The sequence below is a fragment of the Acomys minous genome (assembly GCF_964271855.1).
Source record: "Acomys minous genome assembly, chromosome: 13".
NCBI classification, from domain to species: Eukaryota; Metazoa; Chordata; class Mammalia; order Rodentia; family Muridae; genus Acomys; species Acomys minous.
Window position 1 is genome coordinate 29,832,321 of NC_140495.1, and position 18,347 is coordinate 29,850,667.

General features: G+C 38.3%; 1 protein-coding gene across 4 annotated transcripts in view; it reads right to left on the bottom strand.

Annotated features, from left to right (window-relative positions):
- Positions 1–5,925: 5,925 nt before the first annotated feature.
- Positions 5,926–18,347, bottom strand: part of PLOD2 (procollagen-lysine,2-oxoglutarate 5-dioxygenase 2) — a 68,512-nt gene continuing 56,090 nt past the window's right edge. For 3 of the 4 annotated variants that reach the window (XM_084753551.1, XM_084753553.1, XM_084753554.1), the window contains exons 12-20: positions 15,952–16,077; positions 13,836–13,977; positions 12,687–12,749; positions 11,620–11,733; positions 9,570–9,635; positions 8,919–9,023; positions 7,747–7,893; positions 7,517–7,642; positions 5,926–7,355 (exon numbers count right to left, since the gene is read on the bottom strand). In XM_084753551.1, the coding sequence (XP_084609677.1) occupies positions 7,200–7,355; positions 7,517–7,642; positions 7,747–7,893; positions 8,919–9,023; positions 9,570–9,635; positions 11,620–11,733; positions 12,687–12,749; positions 13,836–13,977; positions 15,952–16,077 (1,045 nt within the window). In that variant the 3' untranslated portion in view covers positions 5,926–7,199. The remainder of the gene's footprint in view (positions 7,356–7,516; positions 7,643–7,746; positions 7,894–8,918; positions 9,024–9,569; positions 9,636–11,619; positions 11,734–12,686; positions 12,750–13,835; positions 13,978–15,951; positions 16,078–18,347) is intronic. The other variant, XM_084753552.1, reaches the window with a different exon arrangement.

Genomic DNA, 18,347 nt, shown 5'->3' on the forward strand with positions numbered 1-18,347 from the left:
AAGCGCATTTGTACTCAGTGAGTACCTGTAATTATCACAGAATTGAAGCATCAGCCATCATCCACAAGCATCTAAGAGCCATCAAGGATGTTGCAGAGACAAGTACGCATTTTGGAATTAGGTGTGTCTTCATTTTAGACCACAAATTGTTTAAAGCTGGACTAAATTTTTACAAAATGTATTGCAAACTCTGTTACAAAAAAACAAAAACAAAAACAAAAACAAAAACCTACTGCTAAGACAAATGTCCAAAATTAGTAGAGAAAGGCTATTTAACGTATGAGTTCGTGTCAATTTTTTCCACATCTGCTGGGTGCCATTCAGGCTCCACTTTAAGGCACATTCGCATTCCACACAGGACAGTGATCTGTGGATCCTAAGAGAGGAAACAGGGATGGGGGTGGGGGTGGAGGGGGGGTGTAATGGCAGGGGATGAAGGAGACCTCAGAGAGCTGTGAGTGCATTGAGCAACAGCAGACTTCTTGGGAGACAGCTTCAGTGAGGCAGTTTGTTTAATTGGAGCAGGGGTGGGGTGGGGGTGGGGGGGTGCAGGTAAAAAGGCTACTTAAATCTTTGTGGGAGAATTTCAAGTGCTGTCAGGCATGACCTTATAAGGCAAAAAGGAGTTTAACCTGGCTACCGGGATATATGACTTCCTCTGGGTCCCACAGCTCTCCAGCCCCACAGCTGGGTAATAAAATCAGAATATTCAGCCAGGCAGTGGTATCCCATAATGTAGTCTCAGCACTCAGAAGGCAGAGGCAGGCAGACAGAAAGATCTGGGTTCAACGCCAGTCTAGTCTACATAGCTACCTCCAGAACTGTCAGGACTACATAATAAGACCCTGGTTCTTTTTTTTTTTTTAAATCAAGAATAAAAATAATAATCATGTTATTCCCCCTGAGCCCTGGCTATTATCTTCATCATTACTTTTCCCTTGAATTCACTGCAAGTTCTCTTTACACATGATCAACTCACTTATAGGAATTTTAAAGTTAAAAATAGCCTCTTCATACTTTTACAAAATTGCTATTTTCTAAGATTATGTGACTCACTAATATCTACCTTTCAACCAAAAGTGTTCCTAAGTTCTAGCCTTTTATTTTTTTCTTTTCTTTCAACATTATTGTAGTTTTAACTCTCCTAAGTAGTATTTATCCCATATCTTAGACCAATCTGAAAAAAGATGATGAAATAGTGTTTGGTCAAATCGGCCAGCCAAGAGGGGTAAGCAGTACCATGAGTATCCATGGTAACCGTGTGGTTCCAATAAACACATCGAGGCCACTCTCTTCCTCAGCACCTGAATCCACTCTCGCCACAGGTTGCTAGTTTAGAATTATTTTACTTCAGAGTTAGAGGGTTAAGTGGGGGCTTTTTGGATAGTTTACAGGCATAGCACTTTTTGAAGAACATAAAAATGCACTATTTTAAGATGTGTGACACCAATTCATTTGATTTTAAAATGCCTATTGGAAGTCTACCACATGGCCACCAGTGAGCAGGTCACTCATAAATTGAGTAAATAATGAGAACAGCAGGGGCAGTGGGTTCTTGTTACAGTTTTAATGCATCACTCTCTCCAACTTGGATTATATGTGTGGTGCTCTATTCTGGGACAGACAGTACACCTTCACTGTATTTGCAGGCAAAGACCCGTGCATTTCAAAAAAAAAAAAAAAAAGTTTGCCTGTTCAATTCAAAGCCTCTGCTCCCACCCACCCAACTCCTTTTCAAGGACTGGTTCAAACACAATAAAATTTTACAAATAAAAGCGCCTCCCAGTTACTCACAGTTAAGTATTTAGTAGCTCCAGACTGGGGGTGTTAGAATGTCTAAGAGGCTCCAGAACTTTAAAGGCTACTGAGAGAGGAGCCTTCATTTCTGCCCTTGGGAAGCTCAGGAACTTGAGAGGGAAATGTAAATAAATCTAATATCCAGAGGAGGCACCAGGGCACCGGTCTGCTTCTCATGGAAGCCTTGTGGCTTATAGTGTTATCACTCTTACCTTCACTGCTGGACCTTGCCTCTTAAAGGATGACTTGGCTTGAAGAGGGTGCTCAGCTTTGCTGGCAGAGCTTGTAAAGAAAAAAGAAAAAAAGAAAAAAAAAAAACCAACCAAACAAACAAACAAAAAAACCAGCCCCTGGAGTCTCGAGATAATTCCCTGAATGTCACTGTCCAAAGAACTAACGCTGTAAGTTCTGTAATTCAACTTGGAAGCGATGCTATCACTTTAGGATGAATCTTTTTCCTTCTAGAGTGTCCACATGGACTTGATGTACAGGGCAGTGACTTCACAACAGCCCATGTCAATACCCATACAGGACCAGCTCACCCACCACAAGCATTCAATCCTCCCAATAACCAATATTTCCCATTTTTTGTCCTTGAGGCTCACCGATGAGTGTAAAGATGGCACCCTAGAGCAATAGTTCTCAACCTGTGAGTTGTGACCCCCTTGGGAGTCCAGTAACTCATAAGCATCACCTAAGACCATCAGAAAACACAAATATTTACATTATGATTCACAACAGTAACAAAACTGCAGTTATGAAGAAGTAACACAATAATTTCATGGTTGGGGGTCAGCACAATACGAGGGACTATATTGAAAGGTCGTAGCATCAGGAAGGTTGAGAACCACTGCACTAGCATCCAAGCCACAAGGAAAAGGTGGCTGTGAACATCTGAACATGCAAAGCAGACATACCTGGGAATTCCTTGGGCAATCTCCCTCCATTTACACCACTAATGTCAAAAATGCAGCTACCATAACTTTCAGAGTCGCAGTCATCCAGTTCCTATTTTTTTAAAACCACAGTAATCTTGTCCTTAATGTTACAACCATCAGCCTTTCAGTGATCACTCACAATTATTATTTATTTCTTTTCCCCACAGAGCAATTCAAAGGATTTTCCTTTGCATAGTAGAGGCCTACAGACCTGTTCCTGCGTTGGTATAGATGGAACTTGGGGACTCCAATACTTATGAGTTGTACCTTCATCTGACATCGTCTACACAAGGTTTATTAGCAGGACAGGCTAGCGGTCCCTACTGGACATAGATGAGAGGACTATAAAATAGGTAAAGTTAAGGACAATGCTTGTCATCAGCATTAACTGGAAGCATGCCCAACCTTTGAGATAAGGTGTTGTGATTCCTGCTTTTTAAAACATTGATATACATCACAACACGACATTTAAAAAGAACTGCTTTAAAAAACCTCATCTCTGTACCTTCCTTGTACTAGTTTTCAAGGAAAAAATGCTCAGCAACAACTAAAAGAAAATTAAAGTTTTTGCATCCTGCTTAGATTAGAAGCTATCATCTGTGGCTTCTAACCACAAGGTGGAGCTGTGATGTCACAGTTTGGAAATACTTATAAACCATGTAAATCCAGATGAGAGTAATTTAATAAAACACAATGAAAGAGGCTAACTTGGTTTTGAAAGCACACACTATTTCCAATTAACCAATGATGCACTGCTTATGCTCAGCAGGAAATGGATTTCAGCGTGCTCAGGACTGCCCTTGCTGCTGCTGAGCTTGGCCAGATGCAACCAGCGCACAATTGATTCCCTTTGCTCCACTAAGAGATCCTACTACAGTCATGATCACTGAGCAACACCGACAGAAAGGAACGTCTTTCAGAATTTCTTTAAAAGTTACTGTGCAATCATGCACAGAACGGTTCATCTGCCACAAATCTACAGGGACCCTTCCCCATTCCTTAATTCGAAGCGACGAAGTAGCATTTACTCTAGAATGAGGCTTTAGAATGGAAACCTTTCTTTATAAGATGCTATTTTAATTTTAAATTAATGATGTGGCTTTTACCATTATATAGGCAGAAATTACTAATTTAGGAAGACAATCAATGTTCGAAAGTAGTCACCAATTTTTCAGTGGTGAAGACAGAACACATTAAATGGTCTTTATATACTAAATGAATAAATATGGACATTATAAATTGTTAGCACGAAAACCGACTCTCACAATTGAATGCATGGTCTTGTACCTACAAGGCAAGAACCATTCCACTGGACTTGAAGCCCAGTCCACAGCTCAATTTGCATTTTAGAAACATGCTTGTATGCAGCTTTCTACTCTCTTCATTACTTCTTAATTTGAATCCAAAGCTCATTTCTTCATTCGTACACACACACACACACACACATACACACACACACACACACACACACACACACAAAAAAAAAAAAACTTTATGGATTTTTCTCCTTGTTGTCCTCCAATGTCTTTTTCTTAATAGAAATCCTAAGTCTATACTTGTTTTCTGAAAGGCCACAGAAAAACAGTGCTGACAAAGCCTGCTTTCATAATGTCTTAAATAATTTACGTTTCCAAAAACAGCATCTAGTGAAACAAAGCTACTTACCCAGGCCGACGCTCCACTGTGGACAGCAATTTTAAATTCTATTAGATTTGTCTGCAGTTTAAGGAGATCTGGTGTGTAAATAGTCCTATACCCTGAATGAATGACACATCCAAACACTAGCACATGAGATGCACTCTAGTCCTCAGCAAGCAGGCAAGTTAACCAGTGTACACTCAGACAGGAAAGCAGGAACGTGGGCTGCTTCTATCACAAGGAGCCCCACTTGACACAAAGATGTGTGGTTTTCCATACTTTTACTGTTTAAAATTACCAATAAAAAGTTAGTGATTTTTATAGGTAAAGCAGAACTGACACTGAGTCACCAGAAAATAATTAATTAATTATTCTAGGGGTTCATACTGACTTCCATGTGCATTAACAGTTAGCAAAAGCAGACCTTAGAGGTGTAAAAAGGGCGAGAGTGAGGGGCTCTGGTTTCAAACAGGAGGAAAGAAAAGGAAGAGGAAGAAAGAAGGCTAGAAAAGGAGAAAAATAACTTGGAACAAAATGACATCAGCACGATTACTTAAAAGCCCTCTGATCATACAGACATTAATGATATTCCTGACTTTTTTCCATTCATGCCTAAATGCATTTTTTGGTAAGATTTCAGTTATTAAAAAAAAAAATAAAACAATAACCAAAAGCACAAAATCTATTTACTCTTCCAAGATCTCACACCTTTATGTTCCTCCCTGGAATACTTTACACACACACACACACACACACACACACACACACACACACACACACACACGAAGGGGAGTGAAAACAGGGAGGTCAGTTTTTAACATGGCTGATACTGCACTCTAACAGTCTGATTTTTTTCCCTCATATGCCTCTTTTGTAGAGACATCTGCCATTTTGTTGTTCCCGAAAAAAGAATGCACGAGCCATGCCTCTGAAGTGACCTCAGGAACTTCCTGTCAGAGCCATCTCCGTCAGTTTCCTCCATCTAGCAGGATGTCTCATGTCCTTTCCATCCTTTAGATTGTATAGTCTACTTGTGGGAGGTTTGCTCTCACTAATCAGGATTCTAAGACTTTAAACATTTTATAGTTTCCCTAAATGAGATTTAAAAAAGGAACAGAAAATTTTGCTAAGTTGATTGTCTCTGTTGAACTTCTGGAAACGTGGCATGGCTCATTACGCTCAGTGGCAGCCTAGGGCCTCCGTCACATAGGAGCCCATGCCTACCGTGCTCCGAACAGTGTAGCATTGGGTGTGTAGCACTGGGTGTGGGGCTAACTCCTCTTGCTTTACAGTCTGGTTGACCTGGATGGCACCAGTGCCAGACCAGATCTGCATACTGTGAACACTCTGTCTGAAGTGCACTTAAATTCAAAAAGCATTACTAAATGATTTATGCGTAATTGAATTTTAAAGTTTAGGTAGCAATTTTGATATAGTATTAAATGATCAAGCTAAATAAAATAATAATGACTTTTATATCCAGATATGCTTTCAGACTAGTTTACGATACAGTCCCCTTCTAAAGAACCATTAATAATACTGAAAAGCATGATGAGTTTTAAAAATTATTTTATTTTTCGTCATTTTCTAACACACAGAGTTGGAAAACTTAATTTTGGCACCATGAATAAGAACCTTTTTCAAGTGTAACCTTAAAATTAAAAACAGTATCTATAACAAAGATATTCAAACTTTGTTCTGAGAAATATTAAAAATTGAAATTGAAAATTTTGTTGTGGGAATTTTTTTAAAAGTGGGATAAAGGAAAAGTAATAAAACTAAGAATGATGAAGTAGATTATGGTGAGGAGAAAAAAAGTATTTACCCCCAGGAAAAAAGTAACAGAGATCAACTAAGGGGGAAAAAAACAAACAACAACAATAACAACAACAACAAAAACAAAAACAAAAAAAATCAAGGCTCAAACTATTCATTTTCCTGATATAAAATTCAAGTACTGAAGAAGTTTGGTTTTCATTATTTTTAAAAAACATTTCATTAGTCTCAATAAAATTGTTTTTTTTTTTTCCTTACTATTTTCTATAACTAAGAAAAAACCCAGAAGGAAACAAACAATCCTTTTGACATAAGGACACTTGGGAGTTTATATTTGAAGCACTTCGCAAAGCGGAAAGACATCAGCTGCCCCCGAGAGAGCTTACCCTGGGATAACACAGGGGTCTAATTTCCAACAGAAATGAGTATCTGCCTTACACGCTCGTAGTTCCAATGGATATGCTCCCACTGGCTGTCCGCGCTAGGGTTTCTTGAGGAAAAGCTTTGTGTAATATTTTCTTTGGCTTTCCTTCCTAATTACTGAACAACAGACCCACGCAGAGGTCAACATGACTTACTAATTACATATAAATTCAGTAAGCTTCAGAATTCTACATTTCCAGACTTGCTGATTTTCCTTTATAACCATTTTCTATACTTCTCCTCACTGAGAAATAAAATCTCAGGTTTCTCCTAAGTAAGAAAATATGACTAGGATTGTTTATTATCATTCATGCCTCTGTACCTAAACATTGTATAAACTGTCATTGTTTTCAGAGAGAATTAAAGCATAGAAATAAATACCAAGTTCTACTTTGTTTTTTTTCCTTTCTTTTCTTCTTCAACCTGCGGTTTTAAGGCTCAGAGCAGACGTTAGGAAACATCAAACAATTTTACATAAAAAGTTTTCAAATGTTTGGCCCAAAGTGAAGTTGTTCCGATGGCATCCTTTAAATATTCCTCTCATCTTCTCAAGCACAACTTCAAAGACATGTCCGTGCCAGTCCTCCATATCTCAAAGAATGATTCCGTTCAAGGCAAGTAAATAATTTAGGGATCTATAAACGACACCGCGATGTATCGCGTGCCATTTTTAACAGGAAGTCCTTCATGCAAATGCGTAAGTCTCCCAGGATGCATGAAGCTCCAGCCTTTCCGCGGGGACTCAATGGAGCAATTATACCGTATAAATTTGCAGCCACCTCCCTAAAGAAAGTTAAACACAAACAAATACATCAACTTAATTATTTTACATTTTTCAATCAGCAGCAGTATTCAAACCGTGCCATCTAAACAGCCTTTCCCATGATGCCACAGTCCCTGGGGGGGAAAAATTTTTTTTTTTTTAGTATGTTTGTCATAATTACCTGGAAATCTACTCCTACATTATTTAGAGCAATGTTGATGGTAAAGGTTGAGGCATCGTGGTGGGGACGGAGTGAGCGCTGTCTTTCAGGCGAGTACTTCACTACAAAATTCAGCATTGCAAACCCCTAGAAAGGCAATGCAATGGAGGATTTGCTTAACAATGGAAAGCTGTTCACGCAGGACCAAGAGAGACTGAGCAGGCAGGAGGCAGGCGGCACGGGACAGGTACCTTTGTGTAATACCCTGCAAAGACCTTCAACGTCACTGGAGCAATGAACTCGCGGATAAAGTGAAGCCAAACATGCTCCAGATCGATTTGTTTCATATGGATGTCATCGGTGGGAACATTTTCATAACCACCAGATATTCGACTGTCCTGGAAACGGCATTAATGCGTAAAGACTATTTGTATTGTTTACCTTGGCATTTCTCAATCAGGAATCGTAAAAAAACGAACAGTTGTTTATGGTTTGCCGTCTGTACAAGAAGATCAAGACCATTTAGGTAACATAGCTTTGCACGTGACCTTTATGAGTGTTGAAGCGAGCTTTAGCCGAAAAACCCATTTCCACTTATTAACTGTAGATATGAGTTTCACAATAAAATTGACTAAAATGGACCTTCTAAGTCCTCACACCATCCCCGAAAATAATGTTTTATAACCACCCTCACGGTAGATTCCACTCATGTGATCTTTTGCGTCATTGACGCTGCAAACCTTGCTTTCATTTGGTGAAAGCTATGTCTTTCTCTAAACGGTGAGTTCTTCCTCATATTTTCAATGTGCCTCTTCTTGGTCACCTAGCTACGTAGCTGTGAGCCAAGCTTGGCAAATGCAGTTAGATTGCAAACTAGCCCACCAAAATGCCATTGTAATTTTCAGGAACAGGCTGTCCCTGTGGCTTCTTAAAGAGACACATGTGGAATCAATGCTGGTATTACTTCCTGCCAAGTTTCTAACCGAATGTAAATAAAAAGCAGAATTACATATTCAACCTCACTATTTTACACATATACAAAAAAAGAGAAAAAAACCCTCATGCTGACAGTCAAATGGAGTCTGTCTGAGCATTTTCACTACAGTGCAGTAGGAAGATGAGCCCAGGAAGATGTGCTTGAAAAAGAGCACTGATAGGTAAAGGAATGTATTTCCTAATCAATTCCAATCTGGGGGCACTGATCCCTCAAGGCTAAACAATGTAATTACTCTTATAAATGAGAAAGGGACCCAGGTAGAGAGTAATTTAAAACAATTAGTAATCAGTAAAACCAGACTAAAAAGTTTTCTTCACGGCTAACTCATTTAGATCAAGGGCTCAGAGACACATAACTGAAAAGGAAGATGTCCTCTGTAATCCCTTCCCTCCCCATTTCACTCGGTTCTGTAAAATTACAACTTACGTGATGTTTTCCCCCAGACCACTTGCCATAATGTTCCATCTCCTGGACCAATTCATCGCAGGCTCTTTCAGAAAATATGGGAAACCAGAAGACATCTGGACAAGGCTGTAATGCAGTGCGTCGTTAAAAGACAGGGCAGCACCAGTAAGAGCTCTTAATGTGTATGCATTGTTTTTAAAAACTTTACTAGAAGATACTTTCATAATAGTTTAATTGTAGTGTGTTTTGTTCCTCTTCATGCCTAAAACAACGGTGTATCAGTGAAACTTTATTTCCTCAGAAACAAACCCAACTGACAGTTTTGAACACTGAAGCACAGTACATTTTGTCTTTCTGAGTAAAGGCTCTTCAAGAGAGATGACCCATCATTTCCCAAGGTAAGCTTCCGCTGTCCAACTGTCTGCTAAGAGTTCCCCAGCTTCCGTGACTTGATGGAGGTCCAGTGCACAGCTGCATGTTTGCATGTTTTTGACGACAGTGAGGTCTTAAACTCTAGGTTCCATTAAGCAAATTAAAAGCTGTAAGTAAACCTCATGAATTATAAACTAACCAACTGTTTCTCCACATTTAAACTGTCTGCTAACGTAGTAGTATTTAGGTAAGACTTTGTGGAAATTATACGAAAACCATGTTGCAACTACTAGTACAAACCTGCTCGGCTATATTTTCAGTGAAAATCTTTGAATAATCACGGTTTATATATTTTTCCTTCCAGTCCTAAAAAAAGAGAGAGAGAGACAGAGAGAGAGAAAACACATTTAAAAAAATAAAATTTCCATTAATAAGCATATAGATTGTAGAAATATTTATGTTACTTATAAGAAACTATGTATCTGGATGAAATGATCATTTTCAGGAACCAGTTCATATTTCAATCTTCGCCTGATTCTGTGTATGCATCTACCATTCCACGAAACCAAGCTTTTTATCTATAAACTTTCAGGTATCAAGATATTAAAACTGAATAGTATTATAATGGATAAGATTTGTATGCAGTTTTCAGGAAATTAAACAGGTGGTATTTAAACACAAGGAACAGAACTGAGAATGTAGCCCGGACTCCTAAGGGTTGAGATAACCCCTTGCCTGGATACAGACCTCCACTGCAGTTGGGCTGGGCCATCATTTTACCTTAGCTGATGCTAAAGGTTTTAATGTTTTATAGTGGGCATTAATACTAACTCTTCACTAGAAAACACCTTTCGTTCTGGTCATCGAGGCAATTATGATCGCACTTACAAAACGGGAGACCCCTAGGTGTTTATTTTCAGCCATCGTGCATCTTCAGAGTGCAGTATGAGAGAACAAGCAAGACCATGGGAAGGGAAAAGAGGCCACCACACTCTGTCCTCTCAGGAGAGCCGAGTTCCTACAGGAATCTATGCACCACAGGACAGGAGCTAAAGCTCACCTGGAAGCTAGAACCAAGTAATTCTACCCCTCGTGAACACTCAAAAATTCAGAACCCAAGTTATGTGAGTAGATTCTATCCTCTCCTCAAAAAAAAAAAAAAGAAAAGAAAAGAAAAAGAAAACCATTTCCACTTCTACCCCATTAAAGATGAAGATATGCAGGTAAAAATAGAACAAAGGTACTTTTAAAATACCAAAATGCCAAAAAAAAAATTTTTTTTTTTCTCTCCAACAGAGGATTCAGTGTTCAAAGCTGCTCTTTCTGGAATCCTGCTACTTCTGTAAAAATCAAAGACTACCAGCATTAAGAGGCTGGAGGCTGTAATTCAAGACTTACTGCTGGCAAGAGAAGAGACCTTAAAAAACAAGGTAAGTGAAATGACTACTCAAGAAAGCTTTCTCAAGGGACAAATACGCTAACCCTACTGAAGAAAGAGGTCCCTAAAAAACTCAAGACCAGGAGCTATTCATATTTCAGCACATTTCTTCGACTTAAGAACACATTTTTTTTTTCATATGGGAGGAAGCTTTACTCTGCATTTTCCTTTGGCTATCTTCAGTGTATATTTACAAAAAGAAAAAAGAAGTTGTTAACACTTTACTAAGTGGAAAAATAATGGGTATTCCCCCAAACTAACTTCTTGATATATCTTCGTGTGTGTGTGTGTGTGTATGTGTGTGTGTGTGTGTGTGTGTGTGTGTGTGTGTGGTAGGGAGTGGGGACATCTGGGAACAAACCTAATACATTTTGCATGCTTGGGGAAGAGTTCTACTCTGAAGCCATACTTTTAGTCACTGAGTTTCTCTGATCCCACCCTACCCCGTTTGAACATATGTATGCTATTCATTTTGTTCTAATTTATGGTTAAAAATTGGACAATACTTTTGAATACAGAAAGCAGAAATGTTGGGAGAAAGCAAAGAAACTGATAAACTCCCTTCCTTTAAGGAAATGTGTATCTTAATTTTAAAAAGTTCTTGGTCAAAGTTGAGAACTACTACAGATCATAAAATACAACTGTACACATTTTAAAAAGTTTATATGCTGGGAGTGGTGGTGCATACCTTTAATCCCAGCACTCGGGAGGCAGAGGCAGGCAGATCTCTGTGACTTTGAAGCCACTCTGGTCTACAAGGTGAGTCTAGGATAGCCAAGGCTTACCCAGAGAAAGCCTGTCTTTAAAAATCTAAATAAATAAATAAATTTTATGTTTTAATCTTATTACATGATTTATACCCATTTAGAGTGACAGGAAGATATGCAACAAGAGAGTTGAAAATGAGCATACCATAGGGTTTTCAAAGATCTGCCAGAGGTCATTGTTGAGATGAGAGGTGTTGTAATTAGCAGTTGATAACAGCCGTCCAAATTCATGTCTGTTAGAAATGTACATAAACACACCCTATATACCAAAAAAAACAGCAGTATTAAACTCAAAGTACAAAACATTTAATCATGGGAAAAATACAGAGAATGTATTGATTTCAATTTTCTAATATTTAATTCATAAACATGCATTTTAATTTTTCATAGAACATTAGAACATAGAACATATTATTTCAGATAAGTTGTTATAAATTCAGACAACACATAAACTAATCGCCCTAGTGGACAACTGAAAAGAAGAAGACTCAGCTCCTGGGCTGCTTTGTTACTGTCTCAGTGAACCTAGATGCAGATAGGAAAAAAAAATCCCTGTTCAAAAGCAGAAAAGTATTTCAGACATCAAGAGGCAATGAAGTGTATCTTCTTTTTATCCTCTGTTCCTTTCAAAGAAACGCATTCTTTATGCAACCTCAAGGTGCCAGAACTTGTTCCTCGGTGTCCTGTATTCCTCCATTGTTGGGTTTCAGCACCCAACACAATTCTGCAGGCATGTAAGGGTCTAAGAGAGAACGCTCCCGGTTTTTTGCCCTAAACCACATGAATGTGGCCGACAGCTCTGGGCCAAGGATGTCTCTTTGCACCTGCTTTTGTTATAAAGAGATTAGCAGCAAACAAACACATTGGCAAGTTCCCAAATGCCATCTCCAGTAGAGATGTACTTTACACTTACTTCATTCGCTCTCCACAGCACCCCAAAAATCCTACAACAATGAATCAAAGTATTTGCAGTTATTTCTCTTACTTGCTAACTATAAAATGGAAATGACTTCAATGGCTGAGCATTCAGCAATACTCCTCCAAAATCCCACAACACACATATGAACAGTTAAGGATCCCATGAGTACCAACATTTCACCAGTCAATGCCAAGGAGCCTCTTAAGGAAGTGGCTTTACTGCCACTCAAAATAGCATATCTAATATAATGACATAAAGAAAAAAAAAGAATAAAAAGTAAATAAAAATAACACCTTTGGGGGGCTGAGCATTTGGAATGTTTCCGGAGTAGGGGAGTCTTTTTCCCTTTGAAAGGTCTAAAATGAAGAGAAGCATTGGGTCAGTTGATCTGTACACCCCATTAGTCAGGCATCTTGGTAAATAAATACAGCAGCTCTGATAAAAAGCTGACATTGTGAAATGTCCTTCCCGGATCACATGCAAAACAAGCAAAGCCTGCAGAGCCCACAAAGAACTTCAAGCCTTCCCCCTCCGTTTTATTTTAACGTGTTTGGCGAAACACATATCCAAGCTCATTCCTTAGCAAAACTTCATTGCGTAGACACATAATTAAGACAAAGGGAAAAAAATGAGTAACAGTGGCCATTCCTGATGCACTGTTGAGTGAACTCAGCCAGACACGAGCACAAACACAAAGGTACTGAGGGCGTTCGGTGAGGATGCACACAGGTACATACATAGTCAATACAAACATACTGGAGCAACACATGCCTTGTTAAACTAAGAAAAAACACTTGCCAACTTTTCTGATATTCCTAAGGCCATGACTGCTTATATAAATTGAGAAATAAAATAACAATATCTGAAACTGAAAATCTTATAAATATGTTGTCTGAGTAAAAACATATTTGTGCATTTCGAAAAAAATATTTTCTATAAGCATTTCTATATAAATGTAGAAGTAACAATTCGAAAACATTAATGTATCACCAAGTTTTCAGAGATTAAATAGACTATTTCCATAGTTTAAGGCACCTGCTTTGAAAGAGTATCATCACTAATGTTATAGAGTACATTTAAAAAATAACATGGATATATGCTTATCAAATGTGTAAAGAACATTTTGTTCAGATTAATATTAAATAAACTCAATTTTTTAGTCAAAAATTTTCAAATGTGAGTCAAGACATAGTCTTTTTAAAAAGCTTACTCTTAATTCTGCCTTTATTAAAATCTTCTTAAGCTGGTCTATGAGTCAAGCCTAGTCTAACATTTCAAAACTGTGTTTCAAATGTTAGTCTCCAAAAAATATAGAACCAAAAAAATTGGCTAGTATTTACAAATGAAAGATAAAAAGGGGGCATCCAAATACAGTGACACACGGACTGAAAAGCAAGCCATCTGATCAGAATGTTCAAGCGAGCTGCAGCTCTGCATCTTACCGTTTCTCTAGCATTGCGGCAAAGAGCCATATCAGGGTCCAACTTATCACGGACAAAATAGTTCCTTTCATTCATCTCTGAACGGAGTGTCTTTCCTTGAATTAAGTACACATTAGCCATGTAGGGGACATTCCAAATTCCTCTGAAAGTTAAAAAAAAAAATCCAGAAATACCACTCATACAAAAAAATGTGTTTCATGTCTACATTTTAAATAGATGGTTTGTACATATTCAGGATTTGTATATATAAAGTAATCTGTAGGTAAAACATATGCTGATGTTTGTCAAATATGAAATATTATATATATTAATGATGTTTAGAAGAAGTTGTTATCTACAGAGAGACTTAATTTAGGTTGTATTTATCTGTGGGCCTTTCATGACACCGTTGTCAGTTAGGTCAGAATATCTTCTGTCTAACAGCAATCATCTGATAGCTAAAGCAATGACACAGAACAAAAGGTGTGCGGGCACTAGCTGGCCCAGATCCCTAGAGCAGACATCAGTGCAAAGACTGCATTGAAGAATTAAATAAGCCATAAGAGAAGAATTTATAGGGCATTCATCCAACCACAGCCAAAACAAAACATTTAAATGATATTCTCCTGAATTTCCTTAAATCTGTGTGGATGAGGAAGATGTGAGGAAAAACAGCTGGAAGTGTAAGTAATGGCAGACATTTCTCTTTCTTCACTGTTCCCAACCACATTCTGCCAGGGCTCCTTCTATATGAGACTTCCCAGCCTAAAGGCCTGTGTCTGTCATGTTTAGAAAACAGAAAGGGAAAAATCTTGACCAAAGAAATGATCAAAGTCATTTCATCTTACTTTGATGGAGAAAATCTAAAGAATAAAAAGGCCCTTAGCCTTATATGACTTGTTACGTAAATTCAAGCATTGGTCATGATGGAATGCACGGTGCTTCTAAGGGCACACGTGCAGGTGCACTCCCACATGTCACTCACTAACCAAGGCCCCTTTCAGCCTCTTGACTTTCTCCTGTGGAGAAACCAGGCAGGAAACCACCATGTACAAAGGAACAGCAATCACTTCCTACAGTCAACACAGATGCACCATCCTGCATTTGACAGCTTGCACTTCCATCCAATCCACGGACAGCATCAAATACGTGGCTTACATACGTCATTTTAGAGTCATTTAAGTAACTGAAATAAAAGAGTTGTCGTAATACTAGCTTCTTACCTACCATGCTATCAGCTAACGAAAACTTTATCATAGCTGCATCATTCAGATGTAAAGCTCCTACGCTAATCCTTACCCCATCCACTACTTCCTAAAGGAAGATACAAGGTATTTAATCTATGGGCACCTCTTTTTCAACGTCAGAGTATATTCCAGTTTTTCACTGAGTTTGATAATTAAGACAAAGCAGTTAGGACTTGAGCACATCTGGAAAAAAGAGTGACATCTTGCCTAGTGTTTCCTTAACAAAACTCTTGATATTTGACTAATTTTTAACTTAGAAAATATCAGCTATCATCTAGGAAGTACATATCAGTTGAACACTTGAATTTGTAGCATGTGTATTTTTGAAACATCTAAAGGATGGTAATCGCATGTCAGTGAAGTTTCCTACCTTTTTATGTATGCAATTACATACAGAGATGACAAAACAAACAAAAAGCTACCACCATCATCAACAAAGTCACCTCATGCAACTGGGAATGTTGGGATGTTTTTTTTATTCTGTATAATTATGTCTGTATTTATACATTCTAAAGACACGACAACGTTTTATTGGAGCTACTAAATGAATTAGCTAAACTGTCTTTCCCAACTTTTAGGAAAGATCTGTACTCTTCTCTACCAATAGGTGGGCACCCACGGCAACCAAAAATTAACACACAACAATGAAGTTGTCCTGTTAATGATGTAGAAATGCTTCCTAACTTAAAATTTACATATACTGTTTTTATATAAATATTCTAGTATCCTTTGGTCTCCGTGTTTTCAAATTTACACTAAGAACAATAAAAAGATAAGCAAAAAGACAATTTTCAAGTAATGTTAGTAAGACAGGTATTGTATGTGATATGACTAAATCACATACAATCTTTATGGTATTGTATGTGATATGACTAAATCAGACAACTCACACTCTAGTCCCCTGAACGATGTCCACATAATCTTCAGAGCGAGCATAGTATCCGTCAGGACTCAGTGCTCCCCAGAAGTTGGACCACAACTTTCCATGACGTGTCACAAGAGGAGCAATGATCTTCCTAAGAAAGGGAAATGCACTATTATTAATTTTTAAACGATCAGAGTTGTGTATTTTTCTTTTCTTTCTTTTCTTTCTTCTCTTTCTTTTTCCTTTTTCTTTCTTTCTTTCTTTCTTTTTTTTTTTTTTTTTTGTTGTTATTTTGTTTGGTTTTGTTTGGTTTGGGTTTTTTTGTTTTGTTTTGTTTTGTTTTTTTCCGAGACAGGATTTCTCTGTGTAGCCTTGGCTGTCCTGGACTCGCTTTGTACACCAGGCTGGCCTTGAACTTACAAGGATCTGCCTCTGCCTCCTCAGTGCTGGGATTAAAGGCGTGCACCATCATGCCTGGCCTATTTTTCAAGACATAACATAGTGACGTTTATTTAACTTATAACAAACAAAATTTGTGTGTGTGTGTGTGTGTGACACACAAAAATATTAATCACAGCATCTTTTCTTTCAATGGATAGACTGAAAACTTTCCATCGTGTCAATTAAAAAGAGCAACAAAAAAGGAAGATTTATTGAAAATGCTAACAAGGTATTGAAATAAATGTTTACCAGTACACTAGTTACATCTAAGGGTGTCAAGCTGAACTATTTCACAGCATTTAAATGAGTCCCTGTTTAGCTGGCCAGCTGAACTCTCTACTGTAATACGGTAGCCAATGAATATTTGTTGAGTGAAAAACAACACAGGCAGATGGGCTGAGACGGTGTTGAGGCAATGTTCCTAAAACAAGTCCTAATCACTTTACCATCTGCCTCCGGTGTTTTATGACTTTTAAACTGGGTTGTAGTTGTAAGCTGGCCTCGGAGCAATGCATACGTCAGCCTTTGCTTCAGAAAGCAACACAGAGATCCTTGCCTGGAACAGAAAGTCCCCTAAGAAACGAGAGTTTAAATTTAACCACTAAGGCGAGAGCTCTGAGAGATGGGACAAGGAGCCGCATCCAGTGCATCTCGCTCCTTAACATCAGAGGTCATAAAAGAGAGACCTTGAAACTCTTCCTCCCTTCCTGCTCGTACCTTGCATCTTGTCCCTCCTCTCCTCAAGTGTACCCCAGAATGTTACAAGGCAGCAAGGCAGCGCTGCAGCAGTGATGTTGAGCCTGCACGTCTGTATGAGTCAAATAAACTTCTACTGTTTATAATTTACTCAGTTGGTGGCCTTTTGTTGTAACCATAGCAAACAGAGTAAGACACTGTGGCAAATTCTGCCTTCATAGCTATTTAGAAAGTGGTCCTGAGACAAACACAGGACAAATTTGAAATATGTCAGGTTTTCCCTGGGGAAATCTTATTTATAATATCAACATTTTCCAAATGAATAAAAAGTTCCTCTGTTTCTTTTTTTTTATTGTAGAGGTGTCATACAACTTAAGGAGAGCTCTCATAATTCTTCTAAGATGCTTACGGAGTGGATGGTCTCCCCCCAAGAATCCCAATTCAAAATGTTCAATACTTGTGAATATAAGTTGCCTTCTTTCTTATACACATACAAACATAAGACAAATACATAAAATATTATGTAACAAGGCTAGGGAAATTGCCTGGTGGATAACGGCACTGGCTCCTTATGCACAAGTCCCAGGTTTGGCTTCCTGCACCCACATGTCAGCTTACAACCCTCTGTAGCTTTAGCTCCAGTGGTTCTGAAAGCCTCTTCTGGTCTCTAGGCAACAGGTACACACACACACACACACACACACACACACACACACACACACGCGGTACCCAGATGTACACACAGGTCAAGCACCTGACATACATGCAGATCAAGCTCTTATAGACATACGCATTAAGGAAAATTATATTTCATGTGTACCAAGATTTTTTTTAACCACTTACCAAACATCAGCCTGAAGCATGTAGATTTGTATTGTATAATAAATATAGCAATATACATAATGCCATAAATTCACTGTATAGGAATTCAGGAAGTGAGGATACAATGTCTAGAACTGACATCAAGTATTTTCACAGTTAAAAAAAAAAATAAGAAGAAATGGGGTGGAAAGAAGGCTCAGAAGTGCTGAGCAATGTCTGTTCTTCCACAGGACCGGGGTTCAATTCCCAGCACCCACATGGAAGCTCACAACTGCCTAGAACTCAAGTTCCAGAGGATCCAACCCCCTCATACAGACATCCATGCAGGAAAACACAACAGTTCACATAAAACAAAAATAAGTAAATCATTAGAAATTACTTTTAAAAATAGACAGAAAAAACCCCCACTCATAATTTATAGTCTCGTTGCTCCTGAAGAATTATACTGACAGCCATAGAAAC